At 40.2% G+C, this 18,735-nt stretch overlaps 1 protein-coding gene across 6 annotated transcripts in view; it reads right to left on the bottom strand.

Moving 5' to 3' along the window:
* Nucleotides 1-18,735, bottom strand: part of utrn (utrophin) — a 190,884-nt gene that overhangs the window by 154,677 nt on the left and 17,472 nt on the right. For all 6 annotated transcript variants that reach the window (XM_031322136.2, XM_031322135.2, XM_031322140.2 and 3 more), the window contains 9 exons: nt 16,259-16,320; nt 15,080-15,172; nt 13,655-13,732; nt 11,751-11,843; nt 11,186-11,358; nt 9,931-10,046; nt 9,147-9,310; nt 5,323-5,553; nt 118-299 (listed from right to left, as the gene is read on the bottom strand). In XM_031322136.2, the coding sequence (XP_031177996.1) occupies nt 118-299; nt 5,323-5,553; nt 9,147-9,310; nt 9,931-10,046; nt 11,186-11,358; nt 11,751-11,843; nt 13,655-13,732; nt 15,080-15,172; nt 16,259-16,320 (1,192 nt within the window). The remainder of the gene's footprint in view (nt 1-117; nt 300-5,322; nt 5,554-9,146; nt 9,311-9,930; nt 10,047-11,185; nt 11,359-11,750; nt 11,844-13,654; nt 13,733-15,079; nt 15,173-16,258; nt 16,321-18,735) is intronic.

Here is an 18,735-nt window from a genome sequence, read left to right as displayed (position 1 = left end):
GACTTGTTAGGTCTTAGAGGTTTTAATGCTTATCAGGTGTCTATCAGGTGAACTACAGCCAAAGGTATTGAAATACCTCTACAGGACTAAAGCACGTGTATATGAATGTGCATCTACCTGGCCTGGCGGTCCATGCTGGCCACTCGGAGGTTCTCCCAGCGGGAGTTGAGGAGGCTCATCTGCTCCCGGATTTCTTCTTCTTCCTCGTCTGTCAGATTGCCCTGGGCAATTAGTTGGTTACCCGCTTGGAGCACATTACCCACACTGCTCTGGTGCGCTGTCAGCTCCATCATAAAGGCCTTTTGGGGGAGGAGAGGTAAACAGTTTTGATAAAAAAAAAAAAAAAAAAACTTTTAACTGCAAATTTTTGACTTTGAAACAGTTTCAATTTGAAATGTTGGTCTTACAGACAAGATGTGTGCTAGAAACAAAACAGCCCTGGGACCCACTATCTGTATGTACACTATTCTGTATGTACACTATGTTAGGATAAGACGGTGTATAACCACACCAAACATTGAGACCTAACATTGCTTATATAATCAGCACGCTGACACTTGGCACCCACATACTAAATACTCAATACTAGCTTCACTTGGTAGAACACTTAATAATGCCCTGCAGAAACACTTGGCATCACCTCTGCACCCTTGAGTTTGCAAGTGTTGCTGTAGCAACAGTGAGACAAGCCCACGAGCACAAACTGAAGAGCAGAGTCTGCCAAGCAGCCAATTGAGGCCAATTGCAAAACAAAAGAGAAGGAAGAAAAAGCTTTAAGAAGGAATATAAGAGCAACTTTAAAGGAGTTTGAATACTTCTTAACACCTTAGAGGAGCTGCTTTTGTTGTGAGCAATATGAAGCCCAATGAATTGAGTTAATGTCTGTTTTCCGTGAGCTCTCTGGATGTTTTTTTTTTTAAACTTGTTTATTTCCTTTTATCAAGGGCAGTCATACAGTATGTCACAAAAAAAAGATGGCCATGGGTAAGTCTACAGAAAGGATAACAGTCCATAGATATCTTTCATCCTAACCATAATACATGTGAGGTAAGAACCTTATCTCAGCAATATCACCTATAAACTACATTTGGTAAATAATAAAGTAATGTTCACATTGCAGATGACCATTGCATTAAAATAAATAAATAAAATAATAATAATAGTAAAAAGAATATATAATATTAAGAAACGAAAACAAAATGAAAACACACAACATAAAAGTGGGCACAAATGTGCATGCACAAATCCATATAGGGAAAAATAAATAAGATAAGAATAAAGAATAAATTCTGCATATCATTCATATCAGATGAAAATGTAGGGCAATGGATGACCATTTATTTAGGAATACATCGGCTTTCAGTTGTAATAATGCTGTTGTATGCTCCATGTTGTAAACGTCTTGGATTCTTTCCCTCCATTGTGTAACTGTTGGAGGGTGTGGCTTCAGCCAGGAGGCTGTGATTACCTTATTCGCTATTAAAAGAAGGACTCTCATTACAGGTGAGACATTTTGTTAGGGAACACGTTTCTAATTTCCCAAACAGACGACACAATTATATTTTTTATGATACACTTCTCTTACAACCAAACTCCAAAATCTTGATTTCCCACTTTATCACTGCCTTTGAGACACCAGCGGGTACCAGTCATCTCAGGGAGGCATGGGCAAAAGAACTGGGAGTTCCACTGTCGGAGGAATTATGGAAGGAGGCCCTTTCCGGTATACAGAAGTGTTCTATAAACTACTTTAACTACTTTACGGTAAATTAAATTTAAAGTCATACATAGACTGCATTATTCCAAAACTAAACTTAATAGAATATTTAAATCAGTGTCTCCCATGTGTGATAGATGTGGCGGAGCCAAAGGTTCACTCTCACATTTATTCTGGTACTGCCCAGTACTGGACAACTTTTGGAGTGACATATTTAATTGGTTCTCTAAGCAATATATAATAAACATTCAACCAGACTGTAACCTGGCAATCTTTCGCTCCTCTGAAAGGACATTGACCCTCCCTTCCCACTGTAAGCAGGCACTCAAAACAGGCATGGTAGCGGCCAAGAAATTGATTTTACTCAACTGGAAGCCTCCATCATCTCCTTGCTTTAAGAGGTGGCTCAACGAAATGGTTTGTGTTTCTAGGATGGAACAGATTTGCCTTAGCAGAGGGGATGCACCAAACTATTATGAGAAAGCGTGGAAACCATTTTTTGGCTTTACTTGATGAGACCTAAATGACCAACATATAAAACAGGCTTTTATGTATTTGTATGGTTTTATTTATTTTTTTTCTCTTCTCCTTTGTATTTTTTCGGCACTGACTAAGGGTTTGATTCTCCTCTCTGGGCCTTTTTTTATTTTTATTTTTTTTGTGAGTGTGTGTGTGTATTTGTTCGTTTTGTTTTGTTTTCTATTTATACTCCTGACAGTATCATGGGACAGGAAGCACTGGACTGCTTTGGCTATTGTATATATTCTCATATAGCCTCTGTCTTTCTTTTATTACTTTGTTTACTTCATGTAACAATGTCAGATGCTGTATACCCATCTTGTATGTAGGTTTTTTTCTATTTTTTGTAAGTAAAAAAGTTAAAAACAGTTAACAGTAAAATACTTTAAAAAAAAAAGGACTCTCAGCAAATATGTTTGTCTGTTCTCTTCAAGATCAGCTGGCAGTACCCCTAGCACAAAGTGTGATGGTTCAAGATTTAGAGCTATACAGACATTTTTTTTATTTCTTTTTGTACATTTTGCCAGTATTCCGATACCTTTGGGCATTCCCAAAATATATGCGTGTGGTCTCCCACCAAGCCACAACCCCTCCAGCAGTAATCTGGGGTGTTGCTCCATTTTGATGTTATAAATGGAGTTCTAAAGTATCTCATTCTAATTTTCCATCCAAATTCATTCCAGTTTGGACTACTGGTTGCCCTATGTCCTTGACTGCATGCAATCTCCCACTGCTCATCTGGGATTATTGTGTTCATTTCTAGTTTTTCTTTAATATCAAAGTTATTTCCTTTAAACTCTTCCTGCAATATCTTATAAATATGTGATATGAACTTTGTCTTCACTATTCCTTCATTTATTGATATAAAGAAGTGCTCTACTTTTGTTGGTAAGGAGCAGAGCTTTTCCCATTCTTGATGGTTTTGTAAATAGTGTCTAATTTGTAAGTACCTAAAGAAGTCTTGGTTTGGTAATTCGTATTTCTCTTTGAGCTGTTCAAATGATTTAAGGACTGCTCCATCAAACAGCTGGTCCAAAACCACTAACCCCCTTTCCTTCCATTTCAGGAATCCCTTGTCCATCCTAGCTGGGGAGAAATCACAGTTGTTTGCTATCATTATAGCTCTGGAAATGGTCATGGGAAGTTGTAGTTTTTTCCTCACAATTGACCATATTTTTAAGGGGTTTTTACTCCATACATTAGCAATCTTCTTTTTCCCCCCATTTGTCTTGGTTTAGGAATGGGATTGAATCTAATGGCAAATTTGGGCATTCACTCAGCTCCATTCAAACCCATATAGTGTCAGTGTCTTGGGCTATCCAAGCGACCACTGATCTGAGTTGGGCTGCCCAGTAATATTTTTTTCAGGCTAGTTAAGTCCAGGCCTCCATTATCTTTTGGGCAGAGTAGTCTTTTAAATTTAAGTCTGGGTCGCTTGCTTTGCCAAATAAACTTGGACAGCCATTTATCCAATATAGTAAAGGTGGAAGCAGGAACATAGATAGGTAGTGATTGGAAAAGAAAGAGCAACCTTGGTAAAATGTTCATTCTTATAGTTTCTATTCTTCCTATCAGGGAGAGTGGCAGAATTTCCCATCTTGTAAGGTCCGCTTTTATGTGGCCCATCAATTTCCCATAGTTAGCTTTAAACAATTTTGATAGTTCTGTCGTTATAATAATTCCCAAATATCTAAATCCTCGAGACCAATGGAAATTAAGCCTTCCTGACAATTGAACTGGCCAATGTCTAACTAACATCATTGCTTCTGATTTTGATTGGTTGATTTGATAACCAGAGAATTCTCCAGATTTTTTTAAGGTGTCTATCAATGCAGGGACAGAAATGACTGGATCCCTTATATAGGTCAGGATATCGTCTGCATAAAGAGATATCTCGTGCTCCTTATTTCCCATGTCTTTTATGCCTTTTATTTCCTCATTCTGTCTTATAGATGCTGCCAGGGGTTCAATATTTATAGCAAAAAGTAGAGGGCTAAGACAGTCCCCTTGCCTCACCCCCCTCTGTAGGTCAAAGAACTCAGAACAGCATCCGTTTACTCTGACACGTGATTTTGGATTTCTATAGATAACCCTGACCCAATTTACAAATTTTGGGTGGAATCCCATTACAGATAGCGTTTTGTACAGAAAGTCCCAATTTACAGTGTCAAATGCTATCTGTGCGTCAAAGCTTATTAACATTGATGTTTGCTTGTTTCTTTTAGTGCAAGTAATGATGTTTAGGGTTCTTCTAATATTGTTAGCACCCTGCCTGTTAGGAATGAATCGTGTTTGGTCTGGCTTAATCAGAGTGGTAATATATCTTTGAACTCTATGTGTTAAGATACTACTTTTTACTAATTTTTGATCATTGCATATCAAGCTAATGGGTCTGTATTCTTCACAGAGTGTTGGGTCCTTCCCTTCTTTATGAATCACAGATATAATGGCCTGTGACCATGTCTCCGGAGGATTGTTCTTGGAGAGGGAGTATCTAAACATCTTGGTTAGTATGGGCGCTAAGTCATTTATGAAGCATTTATAGAATTCTCCAGGAAGCCCATCAACTCCTGGAGATTTGTTGTAAGCACATAGTTTTTTAATACGGCTTTGCGGGAGAAGTTGGAGTAAGTATGTGAACAACAAGGCTGAAACAAACTGGATAGATTTTTTTTTAGACCTCCTGAAAAGCCTGGCTGTTAAAGAGGCTTTTGGTCTTGTTGCTCTCAATCTCACTACCAGCTTTCAGCTTTGACCTGCATTCCAGACATTAGACTTCACAAATATTCACATTTCAGCCAAGGGAATCCAGCCAAACCCCATTTACACACATGCACAGACACAAACCCTGCAGCTACGCCTTCTCAAGCAAGCAAGTAAGTTTGGGCCAGGGCACCATGGGGTGTTGTGCGCCACTGTTCTCAGCAGAATTCCTGGCATTCCCAACATGTACGGAGCATGTACAGTTGGCTAGGGGAGGCCTCCTTTTCTCTGGGATACCATCTCCAGTCTACAATGTTGTTTGCCCCTCTGTCTATGTGTGCATGTATGTTTATATTTATGCCAGCCTGCATTTCTCCTCCTACCTCGTGTGTGTGAAACTGTTCTTTGACTTCTTCCACATCGTCCGACACCTCCTCCTGAATCTGTAGGGCATCCTCGGCTGACAGCAGCCAGGTCAGCACCTCCTCCAGTGTGGTCTGGTAGCTGTCCAGGTCCACTTCCAGAAGGCTTCCCTCCATCTCCCCCTCCGTCTCTGTCAGGGTGCTGGGGGTCTCAGGCCGGGGGCTGCTGCCTGCTTCCTCCATCTGCACATTCTGAAAGACATGAGGCAAGGGATGAAGGCACTGGTTGATCATATTGTAGATAATGTGTTTACATCTTGGGGTGTCGTTAATGTGATAATAGTGAAATATTACTAAAAGTAAGTACTGTACTAGGCCTGTCCTGTACTAGGTCTAACATTGACAGATAGCATGGAACAGGAGGAATGTAGTAGAAACATTTTTGCTTCCCTGATATGTCACATTCACATGGCCACATCAAAACTCAAACACAAAAAAAGCTCTCAGGACATTGACTTCTATGAAACACAGCCATGCCCAGAACCTCTTTTTGTTCTTTACTCCAATTTTCACAAGTGCACATCACTTTGTGAGTTTTAAAATAGAGCCAAAAATCCAGGAGGTGCCTATGCTGCTGCGGAGTACGCACAGCGACCTGCCCTGCTCAGCTAAGAAAAAACAAAACAACTGCAGGCCTATTATTGGATGCTGGGAGGTGCCCCTGGCACGCTGGGCAGGTCAATCCTCATTCTAGGAATAGCAGTAGGTCTAAAACACAGTAGTATCCTGGGTAAAGTTGGGCGTACAGTCAGAGAGATGGATGGTGCAACTTCAAAAGAAGAAATAGCTTATGAATTTCTTTAAGGACAAGAGGGAAAACATGTTCTTGTAATTTAAAAAGAAACACTCTAGATGTAAATGGAAAGATAACTTTTTTGTGTAATGACAGTAGTCTTGCCAGTGCAACGTCCCTGAATACGTTCCTAAATCTTCCACCATAAAAGAGGCAGTTCCTTTATATTTTCAACACAATCTTACTTTTAAATTCCATTAAATGCACACTATGTGCACATGTGTCATCCTTTGTAGACAACTGAATTAACAAACTATTTCAGGTTTCCATTTTTCTGAAGGAAAGTAGGAAAAAGTTCGACAGAGCTCAACAAATCTGTCTGGAGCTGAAATGAACAGGAGATAAAATCTTTGCAGCGGCAGCCACGCCAAGTCAAAGATGACAGAAATGCTAATGGTTGTTTAGAGACTGGTACAGTAACAAGTCAATTGGACCTTTGTTTTCCATGCTACAATTACACAATGGTAATGTCTGTGTAGCAAATTCTAGAAAAAGGTCACCTGCTGAAAATATTCGGTGACCTTTTGGATATATTGGAGTAAGTCACAAAAATACTGTAAGGCCTTGTGTGAGACCAGTAGAGGCTGGCAGAGACAAAGCAACAAGAGAAAGACAAGGGAGGGAGGGGGGAGAGAGAGCGAGAGAGAGAGAGAGAGAGAGAGAGAGAGAGAGAGAGAGAGAGAGAGAGAGAGAGAACTGCAGCCTTGGTCTATTTATTGACTTGAATGGCTGTAAAATAGCTGTGGTCTGGCTCAACAAAACGCTTTATTATCACCAGATGATTTGCCCAACTCGATGCCTCCATTCATCACTTTTGCAGCATGTATTGTATCATCATGCATATGTCAGTGCACTTCATCATCAGTGATATTCCAACTTTGACGATAATGCAACAAACTGATATTAGATATCAATATTGAAAAAAATTATCTAAAACCAACATTAAGAACTCCACAACAATACCATGAACCAATATAATGGACCTTAAACTAAGGTGGGAACCAAACACAGTCATCAAAAACAAAGAGCTTTTATTTTTCCTCTACTCAGTCTCACTTCCAGCAGCATTACGCATCACTTCCTATGGAGAGAGGAACTGTGCCAGGAAAGTAAACCTCGTGTTGGACCAATCAAGGCACTATTTAAAAAGACTTTTCCAGCACTCGTTCCAGGACGTGTGAAGTATGTGCCCATGGGCAATAAAAACTTAAGAGGTGGTTTGGGGTTTTTCTGACTTCTGACAAAAACCTCTGAAACGAGCTGCCCCAGGGATGTGCTTGAAAGAAATTACATTGTTGGGGGGGTATGGAACTTGGTTTGCTGTAGTTACTATGGAATAGAACATGAACAGGAGTTCAATCACAAGTTAGTAAAACAGCAGGAAAGTCCAACTGAATCAAGGTGTAGAAATAATCTGATCACAGATGTTAAACATTGAACAGTATCAGTATGTGCATGTCAATCACATACTTACGCCACCCGTCCACCAGCACACCAGCATCTTTAATGCTCAAATAACCTTCCCTGTCAACTCTCTGCACACACACTCCCATTCTCACCAATTTATTCCCTAATTTCCTTTCACCCATTTACAGCTCTGTGTTTCCAGAAGCATGCAGCTCGGTCGGCTGGCTAATGTCAGAGGGGTGAGTCATGGCTCTGCTTCCTATTTGCCTGCGCCTGCTGTGTTTTTCATGAGCAGTGCTGGAGAGAATGAAGGAGATGGCTTTTTCAGGGTGGGAGTGACTCATTCTATTCTATCTATATGGAAACACACAATGAGACACTTGACAATATTCCTTATGATTGCACATAACAGCGTCTGTGGCCTTCAAACTGAATGTTATCAGAAACACAACACAGCAGCAAGGGTTATGGGTTCAGATTTGCATGAGACTTCAGCTCTTCAGTGGTTGAAGCTGACGTTCAACAGCTGAACTATCATCTCTCTGTTCATAGAAAGAGATAACGGTTTGTTTACACCAGCAGTGACAGGCAGCCACTGGGGGAGATGTATCTGCTAGACTAATGCACTGTGTCACTACTGAAATAACTGCACCATGGGGATTAAGGAGGTAGTACACTGATTTGTTTAGTTTTTCACAAATTCATCATGAACATTTAGTGTAGGACATCCACTATGCTTTTTCAACTTGTTTTGTCTTATGAACCAAATAGTTACAGTCTAGTTTTTTTATTTTTTTTATTTGCAGTACATATTGTTATACTACAAGTTGGCACGTGCAGAACATACATCCAGAACTCCAGAAGAAAGTTTTGGCTGGGTGTCAGCTGTTCAGCTCATATAAAACATAGCTAGCATCATCGTTATGGCAAACACGCATGAGAACGCAGTTATAAAGAACCCTTACCATATGATTTAGATCCTGTTAAACTATAGCAAAAGGGTGAGGTGGAGTCCTTCCTGACAAACTGTCTATGTGCCTTCATTTTTAAAGCAAGGATCATATCCAATGAGCAAGTGTTTAGTATTTAGGTTTTTAATAGAATGGAATGTCATCTTGTGTTTTTCTCACTGTGCTAAAAAAAATAGTGAACCATGACCTAGGGTTAGGGTATCGAGAACCAGTTCTGAACTGCATCTTGTTCCAAATTTATAAGAACCAGCTATTTGTTACCAAACACGCTTTTTTATTCCAGTTATAAATTCTCGAGGTTTGGAGATACTGTGCTTCTGTCTACAATGCTGGTTACCAGCTGTGAATTTTTAGAGTTTGCACGGAAAAGAGCACCTTGGATTCCTTGCAAAACAGATGTATCCATGGATTTCAATGAGCACCTTTTGTGTGAGCGGTTTTAAAGGTTGTGAGAATACTACAGTGACTCTCACCTTGGTCTAGACCTATGGGTCCTACCTACTTTGCCCCAAAATCATAATTCAGAAATGCCTGAGGTGTTCTCTGCAAGCTTATCTTGTTCCCTCCTGTATCATATCACATGAAGTACAAACCTACTGTGTTGTGTGTTTTACCTGAGCACTGATGCCTGGACCTGAGTCCTCAGACACTTTGTATTTGCGTGGCAGGGTCTCCACTTCTCTGATAGCCTCCATGCTCACGTCTTTGGGCAGCACGGCGAACAGCGATGTTACGTACATGATGATCGACTTCTTATCTGGTAACTGCACCGCCACGTCTGAGAGAGAGGGGGCAAGATGGTGGAAGGGAGGTGGATGTATAGGGCAGGTAGATCAGAGATAGAAATTTAGCATGATAAGCAGGAGGGAGAAAGTGGGGGATAAAGAGGAGAAAAGCATCATGGTAGATGGAGTGAGATGGCAGTTAAGGGTGACAGGAGAAGATTAGATGGGAAGCAAGGTGAGAGGCAGAGAAAAAAAAGGCAGGTTGAGGCAATTTGTACTGAATAAAATTGGCTTTGACACAGGTCAGGTGTAACAAGAAGTGTCTGAATATAGACAGCTCACATACATGCACACTGAGGATCTACAGGTGCTCTGTGACATCAACTAGAAAAAAAACATTCTGAGCAAACACAGCTTCTTACAAATCTTCAGCAAAAGATAACACCAAGGTATTTGCTCCACCGTGAGTGTGTCCAACTGTTGGCAGGACATGAAGGAAGGCTTCGTGAACACGGACTATGTTTATTATGTGGGAATTTTAGAGAGTAAAATGTATGTCATTCCACAGCCAACTATTCTTTGGGACTACTATAAAAAGGTACTTAATAGGCTTAACAGTTGACCTATCTGTACAATGTGGGAAAGTGTTTAAAACAGCTCCGAATGGCCGTACCTTCAGCATCCAGTAGCCTCTCAATGGCCAGCTGGTCTTTAGCTACTGTGAAGGCATGGTCCAGTCTCTCCACAGGGCTCAGTCTGACCACCTGATCCCAGCTGAATGCATTCGGCCTGAAGACACAAAGAACAGTGGCGATTAGAGCGGTAACATGGAGACTATAACATTCAGGATTTCCAGTATTAAGGTTACATTCTCACATAATTCATAATACACATATCTGCCTAAATATGCACATTTCTCTAAGCGCTGGTGCTGTTGGAGTAAAGGTAAATCTCAAACACTGATAAACATTTTACCTGAATTGAGCAGAATTTACGTTAATCATTGGGTTTTAAGAACACAGCTTCTGTGTTACATTCACTTATGTAAAAAATGTGTTTTGTACATATCAACAATGTGATATTAACTTAGGTTTCTAGATAAATTTTTTCGACAATAAATGACCTTTTCCTGAGCATATCCCTTTTGCAGAAATGTTTTGAACATATATCTGTCCTCCGTACAGAAAAGACTCTTCCCTTAGTGGTGCAGGGGGGACTTGTGTTGAGGCCAGTTGGGTGTGGAATGTGTGTGCTCAGTGATCCACCTTAAACCCTGGGCCAGGTCTAAACCAACACTGGCCCTTGTCACAGCTCATAGGCGTGTGTGTGTGTGTGTGTGTGTGTGTGTGTGTGTGTGTGTGTGTGTGTGTGTGTGTGTGTGTGTGTGTGTGTGTGTGTGTGTATGTAACTAGTAAGGACAAGGGGTTACAGAAAGCGGGAAAAACACCCCTGATGCTTCTCTCGCTCTCTTTCTTTCACACACAACAGCGGACACGCACACACCAAGCGTGTGCAAACAGTGGCATGGCAGGCATAAACAGATCAAGTCAAGCAGTGTACACACACCCAGCAGGCGCTGACCTGTCAACCTGACCTCCCGCCACTTACACAGCGTCGGTATCCTCACAATCTCTCCATCACACACACAAGTTTTGAGGCCTTGGTTTCTTGAAGGTATTTGAAGGGCTCGGGGTGATTTGCATTCAGAGCCAAAGGGCATATGTCAAATATGTAATGTGAACTTAAAGCGAACAAATCATCCCACAGTAACAAATATCACAACATGGGACATAAAAGAGAATGGAAAATGCCGTCTCACAAAATTGGTAAGCAAGAAGTCAATACAATTCAGACTAAATGTATCGAAACACAAAAACATGAATGTAGAGAGAGAATCATCACCCCCAGAATCTACGATCTCTCCTCACCTGAAGTGGTGTAGGATGCTGTTGAGAGCCAGGCCGTCAGCCCAGCTGGTGGTGAAGTTCAGCACATTGACTTCTGGGTATGAGCGGGTGCACTGGCGTACCCAACTCAGTAAGATCTTCTCACTGTTGGTCTGCTGCAGGTTGGACATGATATCCTTCATGATGTCTTTCACCTAAACGAACGTGGAAAAACGCACATTAGTATGGGCGAATAAACATAAGTAAAAACGTGCAAATTTGCACATTTTGAGATATTTTTTTTAATAATGAAAAACTAATATTGAAAGACCTGACAGTGCTCAACCCCTTTAAATTAAACCTCTAGATTAACTATTTGCCTTCAAATGGCTGGTTTAAAATTTAAAAGCAGTAGATGATAAGCATGTTTACATGCATGCTCGCATTTGTGTGCACATCAATACTGATTTTCCATCATCTGTATTTTTAATCCATCTGGGGATTGTGAGTTCACAGTCAGAGCAAACATTAATGAGTCTTTGTGTGTATGTGCAGTATGTGGGTGGAAAGAAAGGAACAGCACATGTGTCTCTATATGTGTGCTCACCTGCCAGTGAAGGATAATACTCCAGATGAGGCCCAAAGTCAGCTTGTGGTTCCCATCCACAATATCTGTCCCTCCTATATTTACTAGATCAACCTGCAAGAAATAAGGATGACGATGAAAAAGAATTTCATTGAAAATAAATAATTAATAATACAAGCAATGCTACAAAGTTGTGTATTAATTGTTAAGTAGAAATTATTCCTGTTTTGAGCAGATTAGTTGGAAAGCCAACCCAGTTGCACAAAATATAACATCTTCTCAGGGAAAATCTTTTTTTGTTTGCTGCAATCATAACATCTTTTCAAAATGAAGCTTATTACAGCACTTACAAACCCTTAAAGTAACACACATTAACATCTGACATTAGCAGTCTTCATGTAGTGGAGCACATGCTATGGCTTCACATCTTAATGAGTGTCCACACTGTTAAAGATGAAAACTTCTGAAGCATACATTTTCACCACACAGTGGATTATACTACCCTAATTATACCCTTCCAATATAAAGTGTGTCTGCAGCCTTGCCAGACACTTATGACACAATATGAGGTGAGGCCAAGTGTGGACTGATTACATAAAAATATTTTGGAAAGGATCAAGGCACAGAGTGGAACATAAGGTCAAGTGTATGGTCAAAAAAGCGACCTCTCTGTCTACGGCAGAGCTGACCTTTCTCTAGTGCCAGGGAATAAATGATACTGCAATAACACTATCACTCTAGTAGCTCTTTAGATTCAGCTTTATTAGACTCATGTTAAATTTATCCAGTAAAGTCAAGTTTTTCCACAGCTAGAACATGACATCAAAGTGAGGCACATTTCAATGATAAATGTGGTTAATATACTTTAACCTTTAAACATCACGTATTATTTTGATATCCATGTATTTTCAAAAACTTCTTAAAGAGCTTATTTCTTTTACTCCAGGCAGCGGCCTTTAAGCGTGATTTATGGTCCTGCGGATGCTCCACGCAGAGTTTATACTTGTGCGTTGGTGTCTGCGTCGATGTCTTTAAGAGAATAGCAGGGCCGGCATGTGTGTGTGTGTGTGTGTGCATGTGATGTGGATTAGCTTCAGAGCAAGTACTGACTCTAGAAGCATAGTGGGAGAAACAAAGTGTCTCCCCTGTGCTTTCTGACTACATTCGGAAATCTGTAGCAGGAAAAGTTAACCCTCTCCTTGATTTCATGTTGGTTATGGAGAAGGAGAACCAGGAAATGAGTAGGAGGAATGCAATGCTACCAAGCCAAGGCCGAGTGACGTGTAGTTCAATTTTTCGAGAGGTGCACGTCAGGCTACGGCGTAGGGTCCGGTGTAGGGTCCATGTCTCCATGTACCTACGTACGCAGCCACGGTTTAAAGGCTCGTGGGAATTTTGGCCTTCCCTGGCAGCTGACAGTCTCTGGATCTTGCAGGAAATAAACCAGCAGGGGTTGCATGCAAACTACAGCCTCTGCTACTTCCCATAAGCATGCACTGCTAAGGTCAAGGCATCAAGACCAACTATTGCACACAGACAGGAGAAGGGATGAGGGAGCGAAGGAGCGAGGGAGGCAGACAGACAACAAAAAATACAGAACTCAATGTAGAAAAAAATTATACATCCAAATAGATAGGCCAGAAATGTACAAATCTCTGATAGTGTTACACAAGGTCAAATGTACCATAGCCAAAGACTTTGTGGGTTTTTACTTCAACAAAACCCAACAGCAGCTAAGTTTACAGTTCATTATAGTTCCTGCTTTTCTGACTGAACTATGCTGTCATATGCGGCTAAACTGAAACCCTGCAGACTCTTTGACTTAAATGGCACTGATGTACGTGATTTGGCTAAAAGCATCCGCCAAACAGCAGCTGATGGGACAATAGCTACAAAAAAAACAGCAGAAAACTCCAGATACTCACATTATTTTGATGCAGAACTTGAAGTACTTTGTTGACGTTGTTGAGAGCGTGCACTCTGGTGGAGCCTCTCTCTTTGGTCTGAGGAACAGGAAACACAACACAAATCAGGTGACGACATGTTTAGTGTTTACTAGCCAATCATAAGGCTGCAGGGATCTTTGGCAGTTCACAAAATCATCAGAGATACATAGAGTGGTTCTTTAGAAATTAAGGCCATGACATATTTTATTTACACTCATTCACACTAATGAAAAATGTGAGGCATTGCTACATCAAGAAAAGGTATGTCATCACTCAGCAGAGTGTTGCTCTTCATACATTCATCAGACTCATTACCCTATCAGCAGTGTCCACATGCCAACTTATGGAAAGAATGGCAGAAAGAATAGCTGCCAACTACAAATCTTTTTTTAAATCTTCACATACCTCAACCACTCATTAGCACCCCATTATAGAATTAGTATTAGTATCAGAGAGAGTGTGAGTGTGTGAGTGTGAGTGTGTGAGTGTGAGTGTGCCTGCGTGTGTGGCATAGAGACAGTTGGCACTTAGTTTGGCTGCAGGTGCTAGAAAGCAGATATGCTGCTGAAGGGGTGACAGTGAGGTGACACTGATAAAAAAGGAACACTGAAAAAAACAAAAATGTGTGCTCGTAAGCTGGAGACATACATACATAGTGATGGACACTGAAAAAAATGTATCAATTCTGCTTATCAATCAAATGTTTATCTGTTTCTTTACCATCTTTTTTTTATAGATAATGTTTGTTGGAGAAACGGTACATAAAATATTAATTTCACTGCCAAATCTGAAAATAAGTTACATGCAGAAAATGCTACAATCTCTACATATCTACTAGTAATAAAATGGGAGATGTAATGTGTTTGCAAAACATCTGTTCTTGCTTTAGCTGTTTCTATTCAAGCATCCAAAATACATCTGCAGAGGTCCCCTGTGTGGCTCTAATGTTTACATTAGATTTAACGTTTGAGTTTACGTGAGGTAATGCCGGTGCTTGTACTGCTTTGAGTGGATGCAGCCGTCATGTTACAGCTACAAAAACACTGCACTCCGCTCATTTCATTGCATGCATTGCCAAACAACTCAGACACATTTATGTGTTGCTACCACCCTTGCTTGAAATCAGTGTTTTAAAAATGTCACCCTTGTTGTCCAGCTTGCTAAAATGTATTCACACAGCAAACATGTTTTTTTTCATGCCGCAGCTCAAGTTTCAAATTAAGTCAAACTTTGGTGTCGACAAAGTATTGATAAGGTAAACCAATAGTAGAGAAGCTAAACAAATCTCAGAAATTTTAGGGTCAGATGACTAATTTCTTAATAATTTGTATATTTCCGTGTGACACAAAAGTCTGCAAACCTCGACACACACACATACAATACAAAACATATGTACAAACTCACCAGTACAGTGCCAGTAAGACCCTCCAGCAGGTCCAGCAGCTTCCTCCCATCCTTTAGGTCAGAGAACATATCCTTGATGGGTGTCTTCCCCGTCTGATTGGAGAAAAGAGCACAACTGGTAGGTTCTGTTTTCAATTTGTAGAGTACACACCAAAGATGAGAGCTGCAGAGTGTGGCTTAGAAACAATAATCCAGATGTTGCTGCAAGCAACCAATAAACAAGCCAATCAAAAACACACTCAGATATTTGTATTTCAGAGTTAAGATATTAACCATGGATCAACTATGTAATTACATAGTTTATTATGTTTTTACAGGGGCTGTCAAATTGTCACTCTAAGAAAACTCTACATGTCAAAGTTGACTTAAATCACTTGAGAAGGATTTATAACATTTACATGCATTTTAATAAAAATGATTATGACCATGAAACATGATGCAGCTATTTTTAAATGGTCAGTTTGGTAGGAATCAGAAAGTGCCAAATATTTAAAAGACAAAGAGAAGTTAGGCAGGACATAACAACCACTATCATAGCCATAGACATTCAACAATTTGAAACCATCAAAGGCAGAAAAGAGAACAGAAAGTGAAACTAAGAGCATTGAAGAGCTTCAGAGATTATGTTATGTTAGGTCGGAGGAGTGCAAACATTTAAACAAGACCCGTTTTCAAAATTGACTAAACATTTTTAAACACAATTTTGTAAATGGTGTGCTTATGAGAAAAATAAATGAGATAGGAAAACAGGACCACACACGTAAAGCCATTAGCACTCTCTGAGAGAAACTGTTGCTGGGTAGAGTAATGGACTTGCATTAAAACAAAATAATATGTTTAGTTCTTTGTTCTAAACATTTGCAATTAGGGTTTGTGCTTTGTTTTATCAAATTAAGATGAGATAGTATAAGTTAGTAAGTAGTATGAGTGCAACAAGATTTACACAGTGATAGGTAAACATTTCAACAATTTAGTCCGCTCCCCTGCTAGCAGCAAAGCCGGCTGCTGGCGGACTGTCAAGATACAGAAATCAAAGTTTCAATATCAGGCAGATGAAGCCCTAGTTTTAAAATCACTAACTCAGCTTCATGGGTTTTCCAAATACATTTGCATTTTCTAGTGTGTTTTAAGTAGTGCAGTTTGGCATTCATTTGAACTGGTCTACATCTTTCACGTTACCTTGGAGAACTGTGCATTTATCCATTTGGTGAATGTTTTCTTCTGTACTGCATCATGCTCATCTGTGGAACAGAAAGAAAAGGGGTTGTTAGAATGGTGAACAGGTGGATCAAAAATTAAATCGACAATTGGCAGTATGTACGGTCTAATAAAGACAGCAAAGAACATTGTAAACACTTAAAGTCCATTTCCACTTGTTTATTTCAGGAGCCCACTGGCCAAACTCACTCTCACGCCGACATGCTGGTAAATGGTAATTGTAGCTGGACGCGTCACGGCTTAAAAGCATCATGATCAATGTGGCTGGAACATCAGAAATGTACAGCAACAAAATGCAGGCAAGAGGGGTATTTGGATAATATGTACAAAATGTCTAAAGGTATGCCGTTTCAGTAAAGCCAACACGCCACGTAAAAAGAAGCCTATCTGCACCTGTGCACCTCTCTTGCCCATTTATAATGTTCCCCTGGTCTCTGAATCCAATTGTACAAATATTTCACATTCTCTTCCCGCTTGACTCCCTACCTCCCTGCTCCTTCTTCATTCTCTCCAACATGGCTCTCTAATAAGGCCTCATTGTGTGTCGGGCAGAGGGTCAGCTGCTTTGATGTGCCTGGGCGATGGCTGGCTACTGTAATGGATCAGAGTAGCTCATACAAAGCCTTGGACATGACTTAAAAAAATATTTGTTTTACTTTGTTAGTCCCACATTTAAAAGAATATGGAGGAAAATCCATTACAATTTATTTTTGCTTGTGACAAATTTATAATTGGACAAAATTACATAATGATGATGAATAAAGATGAATGTTTTACAAACATAACTGGGGATCAGATTTGGTGGCACAAACTGTGAGTAGAAAACATTTTTAAAAAGGAGGCCTCTGCAGACGTTTGTACAGTGTACATACATTTTGAACAGCAGCCTTTTAAGTAATGTGTAAAGTGATGATTCAAAACATGTGATTAGAGCTTCTAAGATGTGAGGACTTCATTATTGTATCCCATAATTTAGTAAATGAAATCCCTTTGATTTTTTTTTTTTTACTTTACAGACAAAATAAGTAAGTCATCACTTAGGCCGAAGAATGCACTGACCAGGCCATGAAAAGAATTCATCTTGCACAGTCACGTAATCAACAACCACAGGATGTAGAGTCATGATTCATTCAATTCCAGACCAGTACATCAAATCATTGCAGACACATAATAACATTCATAATCAAAGTTCAGCAGCAGTATGAACTTCCACAGCCAAATACAGACTAACAGCATCAACAATAGAATTGTACAGATACAGAATTGTACGCCTGAGGGAACAGGTCCCATCTGTCATTGTGTCAAAGAACCAGCACCTCCGATACACTAGTATTTCAGCCTGCCATGCTCTTAGTTTAGGTTAAGGTAGTCTATATCCTTGACGTTCCCCTCCTGGGATTGCTCCGGTGCCGCAGGAAATTCCGCAGGATGCGTGTATTTTCGCCAATTTCCTTTCCTTCTGCTTTCTTTTGTGTTGGTATTTTAAACTATCTGTTCAATCTGAGTTTTCTCTCGCACAACTATTTTGCAGCAGCTCTGTGCGGAGCTTAGCACCACCCAAGACAATTGTGATTGGTTTAAAGAAATGCCAATGAACCAGAGCACGTTTTTCTCCCATCCCACAATGCTGTGTGGACTAGCCAGACCCTCCTCCGCTTTGCAGCTTGTGGATGGTCTGGCAAAGCGAGACTAAGGTTAAGGTTATGTTTAGTTTCCTTATTTCCCATGTGCCCTTTCTGTATTGTAACCTCCTAAATAACCAGTTCATTATGTTGTCAGTCTGTCTCAGAATTGTACACCTGGGGGGGTGGGTCAAAAAGAAATGCATTCACATCTGCTTCTAAGCACCGTGACGGAGGTCCAAGACTGTAATCTAGGGGTAGAGAAGTGGTAAAAAAAATGTGTGCGTGAGTGTTTAACTGCCACTGTCATTCAACTAGCCGCTGTGTAAAGCACCATGAACTGAACAAAAGGTCAAAGGTTATGATCACGAGCCCCAGCATTCGTCAGCTTCTTTGTTTGGGGTGTGTGGAGTGTATGTTGTGTGTGTGTGCACAGCCGCTGGCTGGGTGAGAAGGGGCATAAAAACAAGAATGTACTGCAAAAGGAGGCCAGAGGTGGGGATGAGAGAGGTGAGAGATGAGATTAATGGTGGTGGAAGATTGTTTTTTTGGAACTATAAATGGTCTACGTATAAAGGGTGTTGTATGCTATACAGATTGCAAAGCCCTTTAAGAGAAATTTGTGATTTTGGGCTACACAAAACAAAAAGACTTGACATAATTGGGCTGAAGACAAGACAGAGTTTCTACCTTTTGCATTTTATCCCTAAATATCCACCTCATTTATTGACTAAATTTTAAAACTTTTTAGTTGTCACACATGTTGAACGCAGCAAAGTTGCTGTCAAGTAATTTTATTATCCAGTGTCACAGTAT

Source organism: Sander lucioperca, chromosome 19 (assembly GCF_008315115.2).
Source record: "Sander lucioperca isolate FBNREF2018 chromosome 19, SLUC_FBN_1.2, whole genome shotgun sequence".
NCBI classification, from domain to species: Eukaryota; Metazoa; Chordata; class Actinopteri; order Perciformes; family Percidae; genus Sander; species Sander lucioperca.
The sequence above is the reverse complement of the archived record's forward strand: the minus strand, read 5'-3'. Positions and strand labels throughout refer to the sequence as shown.